This window comes from Hordeum vulgare, chromosome 1H (genome assembly GCF_904849725.1).
Source record: "Hordeum vulgare subsp. vulgare chromosome 1H, MorexV3_pseudomolecules_assembly, whole genome shotgun sequence".
NCBI classification, from domain to species: Eukaryota; Viridiplantae; Streptophyta; class Magnoliopsida; order Poales; family Poaceae; genus Hordeum; species Hordeum vulgare.
Genome location: NC_058518.1, coordinates 500531561 through 500543685, shown reverse-complemented (window position 1 = coordinate 500543685; position 12125 = coordinate 500531561). Strand labels below are relative to the sequence as shown.

Below are 12125 nucleotides of genomic sequence, written 5' to 3'. Positions count from 1 at the left end.
AAGGCCCTAAAGCACATAAGGACAAGAACTAGCTAACTGCCCAAAAGTTTCGGTTTTGAGAGATGCATTACCATGTGAACTGTGGTCGCAGATGGTTTGATACAAACATGTTTGCTTGCACGTATTTCATAACCATCATCTTTATCATACACTTGACCAAATTTCTCTTGGGATGGATGACAGCCATAAGGTCGCCTTTTTTCCATTGCCGCCTGTGATTAACGACACTTTGTTTTCATTGCCAAAGTCGGCTCCTTGGCATGGCAAGAAGGACAAGGTACAATATTTGTCCATAAGCTCTTTTAAAAAGTATCATGTTTAAGGAGTGATATGCAACTAGAAACCGATTTTGTCATTGTCGCATGTGGTTAATGATTGTGAGTGGAGTTTAGAAGAGGAGTGAAGTAGAGTTTAGAGGTGGAGTGTAGCACTTCAAACACACTCGTAGTTAACAGCTAAGAGGTTTTGTTTTTCGTCCGGCTGGCATGAACACGTAACATTTACCTACAACAACCATCGCTTGGACATCCTGTGTGCCACAACCACCATCTCCTATAACTAAGAGCCATCCAAGCCTAGTCTCAGTAATCCCATCAACCAAAGCCTGTGTTCTACAAGACAGCCAACCAGCCATGGGCCTCAAGGGTGTGATGGTGTGTTTACTTATACTGGGGTTGGTTCTCGAACAGGTGCAAGTAGAAGGCAAGAGTTGCTGCAGGAGCACCCTAGGAAGAAACTGCTACAATCTTTGCCGCGTCCGTGGTGCTCAGAAGCTATGCGCAGGCGTCTGTAGGTGTAAACTCACAAGTAGCGGAAAATGCCCTACAGGCTTCCCCAAATTGGCCCTTGTGTCCAACTCAGGTAAAGGGAATGAACTCCTTATATTCCATATTACTAGTTCTTTCTAAAATAAGATGCCATCATATAAAGCGTATGGCGAGTTAGAGTTTTCTAAGTTTTCCTAATAATATAATGAACTTTTTTAATTTTTTTCCGATGATATTTGTATGAGTTTTTCCATGAACAACGTTTCCATAAATATAAGTTTTCGTATTTTTTTACCAACAAGTATTTTTTTCGAAAGGCTGTCTCTTAGGATCCGATTCATCAAAAAAGTTAGAAAAGAGTTGCCTGGTTACCGAAAAGTAATTGTGAAATAACTAATAAAAAGCGAATGACGGAGACGATGCCAATATCAAAGACGATAATGTATTGTAAGAGAGGAATTGTTTGTCTTATACGCGATTATATTTACATGCTAGATGTTTTATTTTGACAGATGAACCAGACACCGTCAAGTATTGCAACTTGGGGTGTAGGGCTTCCATGTGTGACTACATGGTCAACGCAGGTAAATAAAATTCATCTGGTATGTGTATTCCTGTAAACTAATTGAAAAGGCTACTTCTTGACACATAATATGCTATATATTTGGGCACCAGCTGCTGACGACGAAGAAATGAAACTCTATTTGGAAAATTGTGGTGATGCTTGTGTCAATTTCTGCAACGGTGATGCTGGCCTCACATCCCTTACTGCCTAATGATGTGTATCCATGGTCTGAGATTTCACAGGGCAAGGTGTGTCTGACCTTTGCGTTCAATAAAATTGGATCCCATCGAGAGTATCCAAACCAGTGTGTCAACCTGTTTTATGTGTGTGTATTTCCATTCCTTGTTCGAATAAAAGCCGTCATAATGAATGCCATGTTGCTGCCGTGAAGTACCGCCATGACTGAGATAAAATGGTACATGTTGTATCATTTGCCTGTGGATATAAACTTCATGAGTACATGCTTCAAGTAATTTTCTCTAGTCCTTTTTTTATTTAGGCTTGAGCACAAGTTCTGTGTTGTCGTGACGTAAGCCTGAAATGGATCAATTTTTTTGCATTTTTGGTGAGCAATTCTCTGAGCTTTTATTTTTACACATGAGGCACAAGATCTTTGACCCTTTTATTAATTAAGAAGCAGATTTTGCTCGGTTAATTATGAAAAACCTGGCTAAAACCGATACAAAGGTGAAGTCCACTCCCAAACATTGAAACACACTGGGACAAGCCCACACCCGTCGACGATGGGCTGAACACCATAACAAACGCCAACCATGCAAACACACAACAACGTGAAGCCCTCCTCCGCCAAGTGAGCCAACTGTCCACTGCCGCCGAAAAGAAGAAGTTAACATTGTTATGGGAGGAGCGGACTCAGACTCTCCCGCTGAGGTGAAGAGACAAGTACCCACAAAGACATACATCGGATACACTAGATGACATGTCAATGACCAACTTTGACGGCAACCTCATCGCCCACACGATTCTGAGATCAATGCAGTCCAAGCTGCCAAGCTATCGGGGTCGCCACCCCGACATCCACCTCTTCTCTCTACGCACTCAATCAACACAGCCTTCCAGGACCGCCACCCCGACACATCACCACTTTTCTCGAATTGCAACACCTTATGACCCAGCTGCCTACAGTCAACCGTCCATAGACCACGTCCGTCGCACCACATCCATGGCCGCTGCCCCCACATACCATCCAACCGCCCCCGCTAGGATGCGTCAATCGAGCCGAAAACCCTATTGCCCATGCAGCCAAGGTTGTCATCCAAGCCACGTCGAGCTGTAAACCTGCTTCATGGAGCTGCCGCCGCATTCTACGAGAATGCACTTCACATATTAGTTTTGATCTTTTGTTGAACTATTTTTTGTTGAACTATTTTAGGATCGAGTGCAAATTGTCATATGTCTATCATATAATCCATAATCTTTAGACTTTAATGTTGGGGTTTTTCCTTTGGCACATATCCTGGTAATATTTATGGCATTCAACAAACAAGTTCGGGCTAGTACTACATATAAAAGCGCTAACTTCTCTACACTATTACATTATTACAAGGACATTTCGGTCGCACTCGAGCTGTCATAGGACTCAAGTGAATTGACTAGTCGAGTACCTACAAGACTAGTATACACTAGTAGAAAATGAGGCTTTCGGTCGGAGGCCCAAATCCCAGTAGCCCTGGTCCAAGTGAAACCGAGACCAATGTGAGGCATTGGTCCTGGTTCGAGCTGCCAGAGCCTCACGGGGCAATAGTCCTGATTAGGTTCGATGCATTAGTCCCGGTTCGTCCCTAAAATCAGGACTAAAGATCCAGCGACTGACACGTGGCGTTCCGCGGAGCATTAGTCTTGGTTGGGAGCTGGAACCGGGACTAATGGTTAGTCTTCTGTCCCGGTTCCGGCCACAAACCGGGACCAAAGAGATGCCTATATATACCCGCGCCCTGCCCACCCTCTTCTTTGTTTTTTGGCCTAGGTCTGCATGCATGCCATGCTCTTGTTGCCACCCTTCTATGCATGCACATGAGGTGTTGGATGACATGCCCGAGACACACTTAAGCTTTCTCCTCTCCAAGCTCGACCTCGAAGCTCCATTTTCCTTAATATTTGTCTAGGTTTGGCGGTGCACCAACTACACAAGTGTTTTAGAAGGTTAGCTACTTCATCCTTTCATCTCTCACTGCTAGTTTCGCTCATTTCAAATGCTCTAGAAGTAGAGTGGTTTGTGGGTTTTAGTGTAGGAGTGTATGTGGGATTTTGTTTTTATTTAGATGCAAAATTTGAGCTTAAATTAACTTCTTAGAGTCTGCACATGTGTAAGGTACCGTCCCATACCCGTCCTCACCATCATCGATCGCCCGCACCGATCTCGTCACCAGCACCACCGTGGTGAGCCTCTTGTTCTTATCTTTTTTTTAAAACAAAAAAAAATTCTCATTTGTATGATTTAGATAGATACTTGTATAAATTACTTACTTTTATTATTTTTTGTAATTATATAGCGCAATGGTTTTGCTATCCGCTCATGTCGACCCTCGTTCGGCCTATGATTCGGACATGGTATATTTTCTTTTATCATTATTTGTTTCATTTAGTGTTTATGACGACAATTATGCCGACCAACGTGACATGAATATTTTTATCTAGGATGTATGTGAACCGGAAATTCCAATCGACCCTCTTGTCGAGAGGTAAAATTTAGTTGAAAAATAAAACAATTATTTGAAGAAAAAATTGAAAATAATTGAGGAGAAGAATATGGAACTAGAGTTGCATGTTGTCGATGTCGTCGATGATCACAAGATCAAGATGGATGCAATGTGCTTGAAGATGGATGCAACGCGCTTAAAGATTAGAAATATTAGAAAATATGTCATTGATAAAGAGGTTTTGTATCATTAAGTTGTTGGGTCAATTGTTACCTTAGTTGCGATTTTGATCGCATTTGTTATTGCATTTAAATGTTTTACATAGTTGTATGTTGTTTTATAGGAGAACTTTATGTATTTATTTTTGTAATAATAACATTTGATCACTACTGTACTTTGGTTTTAATGTGATGATAAACTTGTATTAATTTGGTCATTTCTCTATTCATGATGTTCTGCAATGGTTTTTTGATATACTTAATTTCATAATACAGATGAACCGCCAATGGATGTACGGTGACGGACGCACTTCAGAGTACATTACGAACCGGGACTAGTGTCCCTCCCCTGCCTATAAATAAACCCTCCCCACCCACTTATTGTTTTTCTTTGCTACGCACAAGAGGTGTTTGATGAAATGCCCGAGTCACACTTAAGTTCACACAAAATGGTATCCTCGACCGAGGTTAGCAAACTTATCATTTTCATCTATAATCGATACAAAAATATTGCATGTGTCCATGTACGATGGTCATTTCACTATTCATGTATGATGTAGATCAATGCACGGAAGCGATGGATGTACGGTGAACGACGTGGTTCCGGATTTATTGCAGGCCTGCATAAATTTATCGATGTGGCTGAGGCAAAGAAAATGGATAATTTTATGCCTTGTCCATGTGTTGACAGTCGAAATGTCAGGGAGTACTCTGGCTCAAAAATCATTCAAGGCCACGTGCTTTGGAGAGGTTTCATGCCCAGATATTATTGTTGGACCATGCACGGAGAAAGAGGGGTTAGGATGGAAGACAATGAAGAAGAAGATGATGATGACAACTATCCTATGTTCACTGAAGAATACAGTGATACTGCAACGGAAGACAATGAAGAAGAAGGAGGTGAAGAACAACCGGCATCAGATGAGCCCGCTCATTTGTGATGCAAAGCGAGAATGCGTTACAGACAAGGAGAAGCTGAAGTTGGAGGCCATGCTAAAGGATCATAAAAAGTTGTTTTACCCAAATTGCAAAGATGGCAGCACAAGGCTGGGCACCACACTAGAACTGTTGAAATGGAATGCAGAAACTGGTTTATCTGACAAGGGATTTGAGAAGTTACTGAAAATATTGAAGGCGAAGCTTCCAAAGGATAACGAATTGCCCGAGACTACATACGAAGCAAAGAAGGCTATCTGCCCTCTTGGATTAGATGTGCAGAACATACATGCATGCATTAATGACTGCATCCTGTACCGCGGTGAGAAGTACGAGAATATGGATAAATGCCCGGTATGCACTGCATGTCGGTACAAGATCAGACAAGATGACCCTGGTGATGTTGAGGGCGATGACGAGCCCCTCAGGAAGAAGGTTCCTGCTAAAGTTATGTGGTATGCTCCTATAATACCACGGTTGAAACGTCTGTTCAGAAACAATGAGCATGCCAGGTTGTTGCGATGGCACAAAGAAGAGTGTAAGTAAGACGGGAAGTTGAGACACCTCGCCGATGGGTCGTAGTGGAGAAAAATTGAGAGAAAGTACCCGGACTTTGCAGGTGATGCGAGGAACTTATGGTTTGGTCTAAGTACAGATGGCATGAATCCTTTTGGGGAGCAGAGCTGCAGTCACAACACCTTGCCCGTGACTCTATGTATCTACAACCTTCCTCCTTGGTTGTACATGAAGAGGAAGTTCATTATGATGCCAGTGCTCATCCAAGGATCGAGGCAACCCCGGCAACGACATTGATGTGTACCTAAGGCCATTAGTTGATGAACTTTTGTAGTTGTGGGCCAAACCAAGTGTACGTGTGTGGGATGAGCACAAACAACGGGAATTTGACCTACGAGCATTGTTGTTCATAACCATCAATTATTGGCCTGCTCTTAGTAACATTTCAGGACAATCAAACAAGGGATACAATTCATGCAGGCACTGTTTAGATAAGACTAAAGGTACATATTTGTAAAATCTAAGAAGGTTGTCTACCTAGGGTGTCGTCAATTTCTTCCGACCAATCATCTCGTAAGAAAGAAAGGCAAGCATCTCAACGGTGAGGCAAATCACCGGAAGAAGCCTAACCTCCCTACTGGTGATGAGGTATTGGGTATGGTCAAGGATTTGGATCAAATAGTAATCTTTGGAAAGGGTCCTGGCGGTCAATCTGTTCTGAAAGACGTCGTTACCGGACACGTGCCCATGTGGAAAAAGAAATCTTTATTTTGGGAGCTACCCTATTGGGAATACCTAGAGGTCCAGTCTTCAATCAGCGTGATGCACGTGACGAAGAATCTTTGCATGAACCTGCTAGGCTTCCTGGGCGTGTATGGAAGATAAAAGATACACCAGAAGCACGGGAGGAGTAGCAACGTATGAAAGACCTATACGACAAGAAGATCGATAAAGGGCGTCAATACTTAAGCAGCTACGCTCTTACCAAAGCAGAGAAGGAAATCTTGTTCGAATGCCTGAGCAGTATCAAGGTCCCTGCTGGCTTCTTGTCTAATATAAAGAGAATAATAAATAAGGCAGGGAAAAAATTCCAGAACCTGAAGTCTCATGATTGTCACATGATTATGACGCAGTTGCATCCGGTTGCATTGAGGAGGCTTCTACCGGAAAATGTTCGATTACCCATTTTGAAGCTATGTGCATTACTCAATGCAATATCTCAGAAGGTAATTGACCAAGAACGTCTGGAAAGGCTACACAGGGATGTGGTCCAATGTCTTGTCAGTTTTGAGTTGGTGTTCCCCCGCCCTTCCTCAATATTATGACGCATGTCCTAGTTCACCTAGAACTAAAACAACTACGGGAACTAAAATAACTACGAGAACTAAACCCTAAGCAACTACGCCAACTTTCAACCTTTTCAGATCCCATTTATAGTGTTTTTCAATTACAGGGTCAATTAGCTCAAAGAATAGCAAAAAGAATGAAGTAAAAAGAATCAACTAAAACATTAACTCAAAATAATAAACTAAAAAGAATCAACTAAAATTATCAAAGTGTTTATTTGTTATAAAGAATCAAGTAAAACACTAACTAAAAAGAATCAAAAACATATCAACTCAAAAGAATTTTCATAAAGTTTTCAGAGCCCATTTGTAGTGCTTTTCAATTTCAGGGTCTATTAGCTCAAAGAATAAACTAATAGCAAAAAGAATCAACTAAAAAGAATGAACTAAAAAGAATCAACTAAAACATTAACTAAACAGAATGAACTAAAAAGTATCAACTAAAATTATCAAAGTGTTTATTTGTTAAAAAGAATCAAAAAAATATCAACTCAAAAGAATTTTCATAAAGTTTTTTTTGTTAAAATATTTAATAGAAAACTAAAATAAAAGAGAAATAATATTTAATAACAAAGAACTAAAATATAAACTGAGACTAAAAATTATTAAAGTAAAAAAATGCCACCTACTAGGCCATCACGGCGCGCATATGACTAGAAACCCTAGAAGCTAGATGGGCTAGGATGCAGGCCCACAGAAGACCGAGTAGGACCACATGGCAAAGAGAGTGTGTTTAGGCCCGTAGGCCTACTTTTGAGAGAAGCTCAAGAGGGTTGGCGCAGCGGGGCTTATAAACCACTCTCAGCTCCTCTCAACTAGCGAGGTGGGACTAAACATTTGGCCGCGGCATCACCCTCCTTTAGTCTCGGTTGGGGGCTTCAACCGGGACTAAAGCCCCCCTTTAGTCCCGGTTGGAGCCACCAACTGGGACTAAAGGAAGGTGCTTCCCGCCCTTCGGCCTGACGAAAATGAGCTTTAGCCCCGGATGATGGCTCCAACCGGGACTAAAAGGGGGCCTTTAGTCGCGGTTAGAGCCCCAAACCAGGACTAAAGGTCTCTATGTATAAGCGGGAGTTGGATTTTTTCCAATCCATCGCCAGTTCCTTCTTCCTCCTACCTCCGATGCCGCTGGGCTTTCGGAGTCGCCGCCGCCCCCGAAGCCATCCTCGTCGTCGCTGCCACCGACGTCGGCCGCCTACGCCTCCTCCCTCTGCCTGCGATGAGTAGTTGTTGCGCCCCGACCCTCCTCTGCTCCCATAGTGAGCTCGCCGACCCGCTCCTCCCTCTCCTCCCCTGTTTTCTACTAATGCCCTAGCTCCGGCCGCTTCCTGTCGGGCTTCGCTCCGGCGACCCCTCCTCTCCCCACGCCGCGCTCCGGCACCCCCTCCTCTCCCCTCATCGGTGCCGCGCACCCCCGCAACCCTCGCCGACAGATTTATTTTCTAAATTACGATGAACAAATGTTTTCTTATTATTATAAGGACATAGTAATGTATCTATGAGAGTGGTGATGATCATCATTATTATGATGTGTTATATATCCCTATGCCAATATCCGTACTAAAGAGTAACACATATAGTACAATTAGTAGCAGTGCAAAAATTTGCATCACAAACAATGGAAGTGCTTAACCTGTAGAAAAATCGACCAAGGCAAAAATTTCCTGTGTTAGATGATTTTCCATGAGCAAATTTGTACTAGATCATGTAATGTTAAGTTTGATTAATTTTATCACCCTAGGTAAATTTTCTTTTTTGTTAGTTTGATACTGGTATTTCTCTATTAATATTTTAGAACTATTTTATCAATATTAAATAGTTGTAAAAGTTTAGAAAAGTTTATTAAATAGTAGAAATTTAAATACTTGTAGAATTGGTTCTCGGCGTCGACGTACGATGCCTGGCCCGCATCCTCGTCGTCGACTCGGTGGCGACCACCTGCTTGAGAGGTGCCAGCATGTGCGGGACTGGGCTCCGCCGGGCTGGCACTGGGAGGAGCTATCTTCCGGGGCGCGCATCTTGGTGAGGAAGCGGGCTCCCATCGTCGACCCGGAGCTTCTTTGGTGGTGGTTGCGTGGTCCACTTTCGGTGTTGAGGGTGCCGGCCCCCGAGGAGGAGGTACGTCGTCGTGTCACGGAGGAGGACGAGCACGTCCGTCGCTACATGGAGGCGTTAGATGCCAGGTTCTCCAATACGTGGCAGGTTCTTTAGGGATCTCACCCGAGCTATGATCCGGTGATGGTTCCCGCTCTTTGGGTGTCCATCGTACGCGCCTCAGTATAGCGACAGCTCTTTGTAACACCCTGATTTTTGCAACTTTTTCTTTCCAAAACCTTTTGAGTTTTTTACTTGCAAACCTGGTTGCTTTTCAAAACTTTTCAAACTAATTTGGATCGGTGAATATGTGAACTTTTCCAAGTAACCCAAAACCCTCCTCCTCTTGCCAAAACCTTTCCACACCTCTCTTGGATTAATTTCCAATATTAAACCCTTTCCAATAATTCTTTTCTTTATTTGGGGAATTATGCCATCACCATGGGTTGTGAAGCAACATATAGTTTGGATGATCTATAAAACCCCAAACTTTTTCCCCACCTTCTCATCATCATATGATTCCAATATATCCAAGAATATTCCATTGCCCAATGCAAATATTTTGGCCAGAATAACTATTTCTTTTCTGACCAGAAATGCACCATTGTGAAGAAACCCCATCTTTCCTACCTTGGAAAATTTCCAAAAAATTTCTCAAGCTCCTAGGGATCCTATCTAGCCACAATATCCAATAATATCATTTGGTTCAGTATAATTTTTGAGCAGGAGAACTCTGTTAATTTCCTGCTGATTCTGAACCTTTGTGAAGGAAGTACCAGCTAGGGGTGCACAAATGATCTATAATTTTTTGGGCATGTGTGCACTACCAAATAACTCTCCTCCACCAAGTTTCGGCCTCAGCGGAGTAAGCATGTGAGCACCTCAAGCTCATCTCTATTCTGGACCAGAATAGTAGTTTCCAAAGGAGCTATGCTCATTTCTTCTTCAAATTCTTTCAAACTTTGCCAGTTTTAAGTCCTTCCTATGCTGATAACCCCAGACACTCCATTTAGCTCCATCCCTATCCCAATTCATCTCTAGAACCTTCCCAAGTTTGGAGTCAGGGAGTGTTGGTGATGCTGCCTCTCATCTGAGTGGCTTTCTGGGCAAGGCAGTGCCACGAGGGGACTCTACAGAGCACGAACGATGCTCCGGACAAGGTGTGGTAGGCCAGCACGCGCCACCAGTGCCAGTGCACGCGGTGAGCGCGTAGCTAGCCTGCCAAAATCGCGCTCTGGGCGCCGACAAACTCGGGTCTCGTCGAAGTGAGACGCCCGCGTGGCCATCTCGTGCCAACTCGCTTCCCGACAGCTTCCTAGACCTTCCACACCCTTCCCCCTCGCTGGAGAAGCCCTCGCCGGCCACCACCGCAGCGCTGCACTGTAAAACCCGCGTGGTCACAGTGGCGTTCCCGCCGTCGTCTTCCCCCGCGAGCCGTCCCTTCGCACATTGAATGCCCCTTCTCTCTTCCATCTCTTCGCCTCGCGTCGCGATAGCCAGCTCACCGTCTCTGCTCCAGTGGCGTAGCCACGTCGCCGCCGTTCCAGCGAGATCACCGCCCTCGCCTCCCGCCCATTGAAAGCCCCGCGCAGCCCCTCCAAGCTCCTCACCCCTCCTAGCCACCCTCCAATCGCCTCCATAGCGCCCCAGTTAGAGCCGGGAGTTCGTCTCCCTCAACTCCAGCGAAGGCTCTGCCGCCCAAGCCCCTCCTATCGCCAGCCACTTCCGGTCTGCCCCAGCCCCACCTGAGGCCGCCATCGAGATCACCTGGTCCCCCTGGACCTCCTAGAGCCCTCAGCTAGCCCACCCTTTGCCGGATTCGACGCCGTCGACGACCACCGAAGTGCCCATCCGCCGGAGAGGAAGGAGGTGACGTCATCCGACCACCTCCGAAGGAACTGCGGGTACAGGGAGGACCGCCGTCGAGCACCCGATCCATTCCTCCCATCTCATAGCCCAACCGCCGTCCCCATCACCGGTGAGCACCACCGGTGAGCCGCCTTTCCCCTCTGTCTCTCTCCCTCTCTCTGTTTTAAACAAACATGCCCCATGTGTCGGCGACAGGAGCCCGCGCCTGAATCGATAAGTGGAGGCGCCTCCTCCACTTTACGCCTTCGATGTGGCCCCTCCTCTGTTTTCTAAATTCTGTTTTAAAATACAGATTTAAACAGAAACTTTGAACCCTTCCAACTTTTTATTTACAAGTCCAAATCAATTGATTCTTTTTGCATTGAGTTAATACCGAGCCCCTGTAATTTCTAATAAATTTTGGTATTTTTCCTATGCTCACAGAATCTCTGTTTAACAAAAAGGTATCATATGACATTTTCTTTTTGCAAATTCAAAATGTTTTAGAAGCAAACTTTGGTGAATTTGAAGACCAGGAGTGCTTGAACAACCCAACTGAGCAAGGCAAGCCATGATACCCATGTTATGTAGTATTTCCATAGCATTGCATACTTTCACACATTATGCTTAGTTATTTGTTGTAGGATAAATTCATATTAAATTATTTAAAGTAATTAGTTTCTCATTATTATAAATCACTATATTGGAAATGACTTAGTGGTTGATCTAGAGTCACCTGTCCGAGCTTAACCGTGCAACCACATTTGCCGGTATGGGACAACCGTGACTTGGGCTGATCGCGTGACCTTTCACCGGTACCTCCAAAGAGGGAGGGTTATGCACGCGTGCTACCCTGATCAGGTAGGCGGTGATAACCCTGTGAGCCTAGTTGAGTTGTTTTGGGCCCGTCCCCGTTTGGGACAGTTTAGTTTGGCCACGATGGTGTCAAATGTCATGAGGACACAGGGGCCACCCAGGGCAGGACTCCGGGGGAGGATGAATGCCGGTGGTGTTGGAAATATGCCCTAGAGGCAATAATAAATTGGTTATTATTATGTTTCCTTGTTGTATTGATTGGAAACTCAAATACATGTGTGGATACATAGACAAAACACTGTCCCTAGTAAGCCTCTAGTTGACTAGCTCGTTTATCAAGGATGGTTAAGGTTTCTTAG

The 12125-nt window shown here is 44.3% G+C and overlaps 1 protein-coding gene across 1 annotated transcript; it reads left to right on the top strand.

Moving 5' to 3' along the window:
- The first annotated feature begins 491 nt into the window (after positions 1-491).
- Positions 492-1805, top strand: LOC123450352 (alpha-hordothionin). The gene is made up of 3 exons (XM_045127652.1): positions 492-861; positions 1280-1351; positions 1443-1805. The coding sequence occupies exons 1-3, from the start codon at positions 633-635 to the stop codon at positions 1541-1543; spliced, it is 402 nt and encodes a 133-aa protein (XP_044983587.1). The 5' UTR covers positions 492-632; the 3' UTR covers positions 1544-1805.
- Positions 1806-12125: the final 10320 nt, after the last annotated feature.